At 44.1% G+C, this 12441-nt stretch overlaps 1 protein-coding gene across 1 annotated transcript in view; it reads right to left on the bottom strand.

The window, feature by feature from the left end:
- lmbr1l (limb development membrane protein 1-like) overlaps positions 1-12074 on the bottom strand; it is a 72737-nt gene extending 60663 nt beyond the window's left edge. Inside the window, exon 1 of the mRNA XM_084333191.1 lies at positions 11888-12074. Within this exon, the coding sequence (XP_084189317.1) occupies positions 11888-11950 (63 nt within the window). The 5' untranslated portion in view covers positions 11951-12074. The remainder of the gene's footprint in view (positions 1-11887) is intronic.
- Positions 12075-12441: the final 367 nt, after the last annotated feature.

The following is a 12441-nucleotide window of genomic DNA, read 5'->3' on the forward strand; positions in this document are numbered from 1 at the left end:
ACATTGCAGCCGACCAGTGGGAGGCATGGTCTAACAACGTTCGAGACAGGGGAGGGTAGAATTGGATAATACGAAATTGGGATGGGAGAAAAATAGAAAATGGGGAGAAAAAGTAGATAAAAAATATATATATGGGGGGGCTCCAGTAGCTCACCGCATATCTCGGCGCTATTTCTGCGTCGGGGAAAACCGTGCTGAGTCACGGATCTGGTGGACTCCGAGTTCGATACCCGGACCCGCCGTCATTTGCCAGAATGTCTTCCCCTGCTCTATATCCCGTTTCACCCTGTATCTGTCGGTCATGCTTGACCAGAAAAGCGATAAACGCTAAAAAAAAAAAATTTATAAAAACAAAGTTTAAAAAAAATATATATATATATATATATATGAATACATTGAACGTTATTGGTTATAATATATGGAAATCAATCATCCCGTAAAGAGGAAGAAAATTATTAATCAGTTAAAAAGACAACTACTTGACGTAGGCGGAGCTGAGCGATCATGGAGTAGACGTGTTTCACATGAGCTCCCTTCTACCGTGCAGAATATACGTTTCACTCCATTAGTCTTTATTTTATTTTTATTTGTTTTTTGTCTGCTTGCTAAGTTGTCGTGTTTCAAATACTGTCGTCGACTTTTTTTTTTACTTTCAGCAATGTCGGTGGTGGAAACCAGATCCATGAGCGCCCCAACCAGCAAACCACCACCGGGCCTGGCCGCACCATCGCCCGGTGTCGGTGAGATAAGCGAAGCTGTGCTCTTGGTCATGACCAAGCTACATGCAGAGTCTGAGACACGCTCCGCTGAAGCACAAAAGAAAGTGCTGGCGGATTTTTGTGTCAACCTTCATCGAGAGATATCAGAGGAAATAAGGCTGGCGCTCGTCCCGCTGATAGACCAGATGGAGTCGCTGCACGCTGTCTCCTCGGCTAATGCTATCGAGCTAGCTGCGCTAACGACGGAGGTATCATTACAGGGCGAGAAGATGGTGGATCTCGAGTCCTCCCTGCTGGCTAGGCAGGCTGAAGTTACCAAACTACAGTCTGTAATTGAGGAAATACAGTCCCGGGAGAGACGCTACAACATCAGGATTGTTGGAGTACCGGAGGGCAGCGGGGAAGGCCGTCTCTCTGAGACCATGCCGGAATTGCTGCAAAAAATACTGGGAAATGACGTCCTCTCCTCCCCTCCTGTCTGTGAGTCGGCCTACAGAGCGGGCAGGTCCACTCCTGGTGTGAACGAAGAGCCGAGGCCCATCATCGTCAAGCTTAACAGGCTTCAGCAGAGGGAACTCATCATGCGGTCGGCTCGTGCCAGAAGGGGTAATCTGAGGCTTGGCGATCACAAAGTGGCCATTTTCGAAGACTTTACACCGGAGGTTCAAGCACAGAGAGGCGAATACAAAGTCGTCTTGTCCAGGCTATGGAAACTAGGCCTGAGGCCCACGCTATTCGCTCCCGCGAAATTATCTGTGTTGGATAAGGTCGATGGTCGGCGTTCATTTTGGTCGTTGGATAAAGCGAAGGAATATCTCGAGGGGATACCCGAGAATGTAGCTTGATAACTATATCGGGTGAGTGACGTGGCGATGTGGGCCTGAATACATTGTTAGGGCCGGCTATTCACAAACACTTGCTGTCATGCCCAGACATGCTAACTGCCCACTGCCCATCCAACTAGCGGGGCTTCCCAATGACTTCTGTTACTTGCTAAAGCTGACCTCATGGTCGTACTTGTGTATCGCCTCTTTGGAAGCTAACGAGCTAGCTGAACAATGTACATAATAGACTAACGTGCTATCCGGATTCATCACTAGCTTACGCGCTAGCCTCGGGCTAGCTAGCGGGCTGCGTCTATCGTCTGCGCTGAGACATTCGAGACCCGTTAATATTTACACACTTTGGTTGTTGTTGCTGTTTAAGTGTAATCGGCTCGCACAATTCAACGGTGATCGGGTCCTTAACTAACTTCTTGTATGCTGTTATTTTTATATCCAGGCTGTTTTGAGCTTTGGGCTCCGGTAGGAGAAGATCGGTTGAATATATATATAAACAAGATATGATAACAGGTTGTGTCAGGTATTGCTTTTTACCATCCCCGGGTTAATGAATGTGTTTAATTCTATTCTTACATAGGTTATGTCATTCCAGCCGTGGTGCCTGATCAGAGGGGAACTTACAGGTGTGCACTTTGACCATAACCCCCTTTTCCCCTTCCTCTTATTATCGTTGTTTAAATGACATTTGTTTGCACAATTTAACTGGAACCCGATCCTACCTTAGACTATATGCTGGTATGCTCTAATTTAATTTTGTTTTGAATTTTCCTTTATCCATTTGTACTATAACATTGCGACGTTGATGCGCAGACTCGGAAATAGATGGTTGCAGGGTTGATGTTGAGTTGTTATATAATAATGACTATTTTTTTTTCCATTATAGTTATCTCATGTTAGGGCCAAGGCTCACGGTGATTTTCGACCGATATCTTTATTGGAACAATATATGATAACAGGTTGTGTCAGGTATTGCCTATTACCATCCCCGGATTAATGAATGTGTTTAATTCTATTCTTACATAGGTTATGTCATTTCAGCCGTTGTGCCTGATCAGAGGGACTGTTACAGGTGTGCACTTTGACCATAACCCCCTTTTTCCCTTTCTTATTATTGTCGTTGTTTAAATGACATCCGTTTGCACAATTTTGCACAATTTACCTGTGACCCGATCCTGCCTTAGACTATCGGCTGGTATGCTTTAATTTAATTTTGTTTTGAATTTTCGTTTATCCATTTGTGCTATAACATTGCGACGTTGAAGCGCAGACTCGGAAATAGATGGTTGCAGGTGTGATGTTGAGTTATTATATAATAATGGCTATTTTTTCCATTATAGTTATCTCATGTTAGGGCCAAGGCTCAGGTGGTTTTCGACCGATATCTTTATTGAATTTTATTTTTATTATTATTTGTGTTTATTGGACTAGTGGGGGTTTAATCAGGGGTTTATCTAGAGGGGGGTCGGAGTGGGGAGCGTCTTATTGGATCCATGACTCTAGTGGGAAATGATAGGAAGATGACCATCCTTAGTGGATGGGGCATAGGGTGGGGATTGGAGAGTGGGTATAGGAGGGCTTATAATAGGACGGGTGGGTTAGGGTTTAGAGTAGAAGGAGGGGGGGTTGTAACTGGGGTGGTATTTTTATGTGTTTTATGTGCTGTTGTCTTATATGTGTGTAATTGTTCCTCCTCTGAACTCCTGGGATTGACCGTCTGGGCCCGCCTGGATCAGCGCCTCCGTACTCAGCCTGGCTGCACTGGCATGTTCTCTACGCATTTAGACAAACTCGACCATGGCTAAACTGAATATCTTAATTTGGAACGCAGGAGGTCTTAACGCCCCACACAAGCGTGCCAGTGTCCTTTGGTTATTGAAAAGAAATATTGACATTGCTCTCCTTAGTGAGACGCATTTATTGGTGGGTGATGTGTCAAGGCTAGCAAATCGACAATATCACGTTATCTCCTCATCCTCAGCCGATGATAAGACGAAAGGAGTCGTCATAGTTACAAGACGTAACCTTGATATCAAAGTCCTGGATGTGTGGTCGGACACGGAGGGAAGGATTACTATAGCAAAAGTTGAGTTCTCTCATAGGAAGATGGCAATAATAGCATTGTATGCCCCTAACACATTTGATTCAGCGTTCTATAATACAATCACGAAGAATATGTTGGAACTTACTGGATACGCTCTCATTGTGGGTGGCGATTTTAATGCGTGCTGGGATGCGGAGATGGATAGGTCCGGATCCTCTGAAACAAGCGACCAAAAACGGTCCTCTAAGGCCCTCAGGATGTGGGCCCAGGACACTGGGCTCGCAGACCTATGGCGCTTATCCAATCCCACCCTCAAGGATTACTCTCACCTGTCTGCCAGACACAAAACCTTCTCTCGAATAGACTATGCATTCGCATCCCCTAATTTGTTTGATAGTTTCGACGTCTCATTGGTTCCCCTGGCTCTCTCGGACCACAAGGGGATTTTCCTTGTGGCAACCTTTGGCAGGCTCTCCACGAGAGCTCCCAGGTGGCGTTTTAACTCAACCTTATTAAAGAACGATGATTTCTGCTCCGAGTTCAGGAGTAAACTAGCTGAATTCTTGCAGATCAATGTTGGCACGGTCGATGACCCCAGGGTCCTATGGAACGCATTGAAAGGATTCATCAGGGGTCATGTCACACTTTGCCTCCAACTTACGTAAATCCCGGTCAAAAAAACTAGAAGGACTGGAAACATTATATGCGGATCTATACGCATCTTTGCAAACTAACTATAGTGATCGACTAAACACACAACGTAAGATAGTCAAGAAGGAAATAAACTCCATACTTAAACAACAGTCTGAGTTCTTGATACATAGGACAAGGCAAAATTACTACTTTCACGGCTCCAGGCCTAGCCATCTATTGGCAATGAAAATACGCTCGAATGATCATTTCTCGGATATCCCCTCGATCAAGACGCGACAGGGTACAATCACTACTGATTCGAAAAGGATCAACGACACTTTTAAAGAGTTTTACTCACAGTTATATAGCTCAGAGGTTAATCTCGACGACTCTAAATTTGAATCGTTCTTTGGCGGGCTTGAGATACCCCACATTTCTGAGGAAGAGGCCAAGGAACTGGGGAAACCGATCACTCTTATGGAGTTGAGGGAGACGATTGCTGAAATGCAGAGGGGCAAGGCACCAGGCTGGGATGGTATTCCACCCGAGGTGTATTTAGCCTTTTGGGACCAACTGGGTCCATTGATGCTCGATATGATCAATTATGCCATCGAGCAAGGGGAGTTCTCAAGAGATGTCAACATGGCGTTGATTTCCTTACTTCTCAAGAAGGACAAAGATCCCAATGATTGTGGTAGCTATAGGCCCTTGAGTCTTCTCTGGGCCGATTTAAAAGTGTTTGCCAAGGTGCTGGCCCACCGCCTGCAGAGATTTATGACGGTATTGGTACACTGCGATCAAACTGGTTTTATCCCGGGGCGTCTGGCTACAGATAATTGCTACACAAAATTGCTCTCTATGCGGATGACCTGCTGATTTTCATGGACGACCCCTCCCGGTCGGCCACAAAATTATTGAGAATAATCGACGACTTTGGTAAAATGTCAGGCTTTAAGATTAACTGGAACAAATCAGCCTGCCTACCTCTTAATGAGCTGGCCAAGGCGGTACGACTACCAGCTGATATCCCCATAGAACATTTTAAATACTTGGGCATAGAGATATTCCCCACGCTGAACCAAACTACTAAGTACAACTTCATGGGTACTTATGATAAAATACGCCAGGATCTAGACAGGTGGTCGCCCCTTCCTAACTCCTTACAAGCCCGGGCTTCCATAATCAAAATGAACGTCCTGCCTAGGATACATTTTGTTAGCTCAATGCTCCCCCTGCCCCCTCCAATAGACCACTGGCGCAAGGTACAATCGATGGTATCTAAGTTTATCTGGAATAACAAACGCCCGAGAATCAAAAGGGCTACTACTCAACGTAGAAAACAAGATGGGGGCCTCGTAATCCCTGATTTTAAGCTTTATTTCTGGTCCTTTTCACTGAGACCTCTGATGTGCTGGCTAGACCCTGTAGAGGCTGTATCGTGGCGCTCCTTAGAAGCGGCGGCGGTCTCACCGCTAAGATTGCAGGATGTAGTGTACTCCACTGTCTCTATTTCGAAATGCCGGCTGAGGTATGGACCGATCATAACTCACGTGATCCAAACGTGGCGTAATGTACAGTGGTCGTGTGGGGTTAAATGCCCATGGCACCTGGACTCTCCAATTTTTTATAACCAGCAATTACTTGTTGGGCACAAGCCGGTTAATATTCCTCAATGGCAAAGGAGGGGAGTGCATACTCTGGAGGATATTTATGATAAGAACGGCCTCCGTGCGTTTCAGGACTTAAGAGAATTTTATGATCTACCCGGCGAGTCCTTCTTTCTTTACCTTCAACTAAGGTCAGCACTGAGGGCGCATGGCGTGCCGTGGGCTCAAGCTTTGCACCCACACCCCTTCCTCAGGCTCATAGTGGACAGGACGACATCCAGAGGGTTTGTCTCAGACTTTTATACGCTCTTAATTCAATCCACGTATAAAAATGTATCATTGGATACAATCTGGCGTGTGGATATCCCGGAGTTGGACCCCGAGTTTGACTGGGATGATGTTTGGGCAAATGTGGCATTATCTTCCCGCAACCCCAATCACCAGCAAATTAATTTTAATTATATTCATAGGACCTATCTTACACCTAGGAAGCTATTTGCTATGGGACTGATAACCGACTCTCGGTGCACTTTGTGCTCTCAAAAGGCCACTGGCACTTATATGCATATGTATTGGGATTGCCCACCAGTGGCCCGGTTCTGGAGGTCAATAACGGACAAACTTTCAGACCTGTGTGGCTTAACTATCCCATTCACAGCTGTTACGCTACTCCTGAACGATATAACGACACTACCTGCGTCCGTTCAACTAAAAAGGGTTGTCCTAGCAGGTGTCACAGCAGCGAAGAAGCTAATAGCAATGAGATGGAAGGAGCCTGAGAAGCTTACAGTGATTAACTGGTCCCTAACACTATTGGATGTGATTTATCTTGAGATATCCACGGCACGGGTGATTGGGGTAGGACAGGCTGGCATTGACCTGTGGTTCGCAGCAGCTGAGAAGGTAAGGACCGCCGTGTGCGGCTGAGCGGGGTTGGGGTGCTTGATCGGGGGGGTCCGGCGGTCTCTTGGGAGGGGGAGGAGGAAATGTCTTGTCTTTTGTCTTGTCCTCTTGAGTTTAGCTGGGGATTTAATGGGGGGGCAGCTATTTAACTATTTCTTCACTGTTTTGGTCACTTTTACACGGTCTCTGTGAGTCTATGGAACACCTCTACAGGTTTTTGTTTTTTCATGAAGGTTCATTGCTCTGTTTTCGGGTCGTGTTCTCAAAAAGTGGTCCTTGTGGTGAATTGGAGATGTACGTTTTATTAATATAAGGTCACACGGCCGGGAATCGGGGCTGAACACTGGGAAAGACCATTTATTAGATAGTACCCCTTGGATTTAGAAATTAGAAGGTTGAACTCTGTTTTCTTTTCTCTTTGTCTGTATAAATTGTTATTCTGTATTATTGTTTGTTATTTTCTTGTGAAGTTCTATGTATTGTGATTGTGTTTAATGTGTTTTGTTTCATGTGAATAATAATAAAAAAAAATTGAAAAAAAAAAAAGACAACTACTTCAGGAGAGCCGTTTGAATAAAAGACTGAACTGCTCAGTAGCATTACTTCAGGAGACCCGTTTGAATGACAAGGAACACAATAAACTGAGAAGGGAGTGGGTGACGCAGGTTTAGTGCATGATGTTTTTGTGTCATAGATCATTATGTCTGGTTCCAGAAAAGGTACATGGAGACAAAAAGGGACGCCGTATCAGGGGTCTCGGTACAATAGAGGCCTCGCAAGTAAGTAATGTTTGTGGGGAAGCTCCCGTTGCTCACCGCGTATCTCGGCGCTATTTCGGCGTCAGGGACAACCGTGCTCGTCACGGATCTGGGGTACACGAGTTCGATTCCCGGACCCGCCGTATTTTCTCAGAGTGTCTTCCCCTACTCTACATCCCATTCAACCTGTTTCTGTCGGTCATGCTTGACCAGAAAAGCGATAAACGCTAAAAAATTAAGTTAAAAAAAAAAGTAATGTTTGTGTAGTTCTCCGTCTTCCAGTATTAGATTAGATTCAAATGAAGAAAATATAGGGAGAGCTGCACACGGTGTCAAAGAAATACAATGTGATGACTGAAGTAAAACATTTAATAATGCGTCCTTCAAGGATAGGGTAATTTATATGAAATTAACCCTTTCACTACCACACTCTAGAAGTTTAACCGTCTGTAGTGTGGTAGTGAAAAGTTTTACAGCCTGTAGTGTGGTAGTGAAAGGGTTAACCATCTGTAGTGTGGTAGTGAAACGAATGAGAAAATCCTTTCATTTAACATGGATATTGTGTGTGTATATATATATATATGAATGAAAACTATATATATATATAACTATATATATATATGGGCGGCTACGTGGCGTAGTGGGCAAGGCGCTCGCCACAAATACTGGAGACGCTGGGCTCGCCTGTTCGAGCCCAGCGCTCCACATTGCTTTCAGTTTAGCTGGTCGTCCGTACTAATACACATTGGCCGTATTAGGGGGTGGGAAACTGATGGGTGGGGATCGGGCGTTGTGGACAGCGACTCCTACAGGTCGGTTGGTGCGCCTGCGCAGTAGAATCAGGAAGTGTCGGGGGCAGCGTGAGCCTCCCACGCGTTACTCCTCGCCACTGAGAGATCGAGCTGCGCAGGTGAAAAGATGCGACTGCTGTTACCTCAAGTACCGGAGGGGACTCGTGCAATGTATGACTTAGTCCACATTGCAGCCGGCTTGTGGGAGGCAAGAAACAGCGTTCGTGACAGGGGAGGGTTGAATTGGATGATACGAAATTGGGATGGGAGAAAATATAGAAAATGGAGAAAAAGTGGATAAAAAAAATAACTATATATATATCCATGTTTTAAATTAAAGGATTTTTCATTCACAATCAGAATAAAGACAGACATGTTTTTAAAACCGATAATAGGCTCCTACAATTACTTATTTTAGATTACCAATGTGATAAGGTGTTGTACAGACTTCATTATGAAATTGGCCAAAACTAACATCTGTTTATTTTAAGGTATTTTTAGCTCTATAACTCCTTCTGTCAGTCGGTTGGTCCACAAAAATATCCCCACCCTTTAGCGGCCACAGTTTTCGCCCTAGGAGGCTGAAGTTTGGTAGGGAGGTCAAGTGAGTATGTGTGTGTGAGTGTTCATGTCAATTGGTTAAAATGGGGCCTGGCAATGGGAGTGGCCTAACATAAAAAGGTTGTGAATGTTTGTTATATGATCCATTTAATTTAATCTCTCTTTGTGGATGCACATGACTATTTCATGACAAAACAGCTGTGTATAATTCAAATGTGCATAAGTCATTAATTAAGAGTATAGATTCAGCCAAATGCATTCATACTAGCCAAAAAAGAAATACAAATTAGTACTACCGAGTGTAGTGCTAATCAGATGCATGTACAGAGAACAGTATAATATGTGTACAGTGATATACCTGTATCACTCACTGTACATATTATACTACAACTCTGTATATACATCTGATTAGCACTACACTCAGACTCAGTAGCACTAATTTGTATATTTTGTACCCAGTTTAAATCACCTGTATATTACTATTGCACTTTACTGTTACATTTGCACTCTGGTTGGATGCCAAACTTCTTCTCGTACTGTACTTGTGCTGTATAATGACAATACATTTGAATCTAACCTAATCTAAAAGTCAGTGTTGCACATTATTGCAGCCTAAATCGCAATCCACACTAAACCATGTATACTGTGCCATTAGGAATTAGGCCTAAACATTGCAGCTTGTCTATTTCACCCGATGTTTGATCATTGAAGGAATGAGAGATACCAGCCATGCTAAACATTTCATCCTGAGGTATTTCAGCCCCTGAATGTAGAGAGAATAGCAGCTCAATGAAATAGCAACGACACAAAAGTCTGCTTCATCTCATTAACAATACAATGAAAGTTGACAAAAGGAGGGGGGGGGGGTCAGTGATAAGCCTGGCCTAAAGCCATTTAGTGACCAGAGACTCAAGGGTCAGGTGACCACCGTGAACCGAGAAGAGGTGCAACGGTGACAACTTCCAAGATGACCAGTGCAGGGAGCGGGACTGGGGCTAAAAACCATGAGGTCTAAGTGGAAGGGTCACAAGACACTAGAGGAACAGGGCATTTATGATCATCACTGGAAAGCTAGTAACTATAGCAGTAAAGAGAGGTATCAAATACGTAGAAAGACAATAGTCTGTCTACCTCTGGCTTCTTGTCCATCATCTGGCTAGCAAAGGGGTCAGTCAGATGGCCAGGGCTGTCAATTCCATTATTCCATATTTTTTTCCATGCTGAAAATTGGTAATTGGACTGCATTTATATAGCACTTTACAACTTATGCCTCACATTCACCCACTCACTGACGGCGGAAGCGACCATACAAGGTGCCAACCTGCTCATCGGGAGCAGTTAGGGGTTAAGTGTCTTGCTCAAGGACACGTCGTCACACTGCAGAAGGAGCCAGAATCGAACCAGGAACCTTCCACTTACCCGACGACTGCTCTACCTTCTGAGCCACTGTAGCACACCAAAGACGTTTTGAGGTCCTTTTGCATTACTACTGCATGTGGAAAGTAAACATGTCTATGAAAATCAACTAATCTCAATTAGTCTACAAATCCTATGGCTATACATAATTATATATAAACTATAGATTATCTATTACTATATAGATACTACAGAGCACCGGTTGTTTTTGTGAAGGATAAATGTGCTTGCTTATAAAATGTTTAAAAATGAACACCAGACTGAAGGGAACACTTTGTGGTGTTCAGAGTATAAAAAATTAGACAAACTCAATCAATTACTTAAGGCTTTGAAAGCCAATGTTTGACAAGCAAACACTTGATTGTGTCTCTCCGGTCTTGTAAACAGCCCACAGAGAAGCCAACTGCTGCAGTAGATTCTTCTTTCAGAACGAAGAATTCTGTTGCTATTCCATTGTAAGGGGAACAGCTTTAGTCCCTGTTCATTTCCTGTTGGCAAACATTGCAACAGGAAACAAGATGCCTATATTGAATGTTGTCAAGTTAGAAAAGGTCTATATAGCATCTTTACCCAAGATAGGGCCCTAGTGAGTCCATAGAGACGGCCCTCACATCGAAGTCAAGCTGCACCCATTAGCTTGACATCTCTCCTCTCAGTCCAAATGTGTCAGTCAGTGTGTAGGCCAACACTTTTGATACTGATGTTTGATGTCAATAAACATTATATAAATGTAGCCGGCCGCCTACTAATGGGTCATTCTGCCAATGTCAGACTGCCACACAACAGGGAAAAGAAGATATGGACCAACAAGCGTCACTGTTGCCTGCCCGGTACATTATCAGACAGATCTCTTGGCACAGAACATGGAGTGATGTGCATAAAGAACCACTGTCATTTGTCGGGTTAAAGTATCAGTGTAGACTAGCCTATATAAGCCTAATCGTCAAGTCTTAAGTTAGAACTGCTCAGTGGTTATTAAGTCTATGTCATATTATGTCCTGATGAATTGAAAATGGGGGACCCTGATGTAAACCAGACGAAAGTCTTTCTCTGGTCTGCATCCCCTTAACAATTGTGTGTATTGAGCTGTACTGTATTGTACCCATTATGCAATCTATAAAGTTTTCAATCAATCAATCAATCAATCAATCAGGGAAACACATAAGGACGTGGAGTGCGGAGACATAAGAGAGGTATGCAATATAATACACAGTGGAGTGGCAATCATGGCCTTGTTATACAATGACAGACAAATGAGGCATTTGAACAGGGGCCATAAGAGGTGCTCCGTGGGTTGGACCTTTGTGGTTCAGCAATATATTGGGACATAATGACCAGCTGCATCCGCACAATAATAAGCTTCTGACAAGGAGTCTAGATACATCACACAGCGACTTGGTAGTCGTGGTGTTTTCTATTACTTAGCACAACGTTGACTAAGTCTGTAAGTCTCTGCCAATGACTTTAGCTATACTGAAATATATTGCCATTGAATTGCCCACATACAACACAAAGCTACAACGACCATTTAAAAGCATGACACGTGCAAGAAAAAGTAGCTTAGTTGTAGACTAGCAGCTACTTCCTTCAAAAGACTGAAAGTTAACATGACTTACTATCGTCTCTCGGACACGGTTGTGGAAAAGTTGCTCTCTCACCGACACGTCGTCTAGTTCCATTCTCCGCAACCATAACAGTATCCCTTTGCCTAAACTAAAGGCAGTGGGTAAAACTGGGCGAAAGAAATGTAAAAAGAGAGAGCATCTCTTTTGACACTCGCTGGATGTGTCAGCAGGGTCGACCAGCTACATTTGCCACAGCTGCAGATACGATACTGGTCTGGTCTGCTCTGCTCTGCTGCTGCCGCTCTCAGCTGCGAACCGCTGATCACAAACTAAAGAGGGCGGAGGAAGGGGCGGTCCGAGGGGGACAGCGGTTGGCGTTATTTTTAAACATAGCCGTATTTTTCGGAGACTCTCTCTGATTGGCCACTGACTGACGCTCTCTGATTGGCCACTGACATGTTTGCCCAATCGCGTGACGAGCTGTGTCTTTGCCCATTTCCGGGTCTAACAGCAGCAAACTACCTGATTGATTGATTGATTGAAAACTTTATTAACAGATTGCAGAATGGGTACAATACAGTACAGCTCAATACACACAATTGTTA

Source organism: Notolepis coatsorum (genome assembly GCF_963971535.1).
Source record: "Notolepis coatsorum genome assembly, chromosome: 17".
NCBI lineage: Eukaryota > Metazoa > Chordata > Actinopteri > Aulopiformes > Paralepididae > Notolepis > Notolepis coatsorum.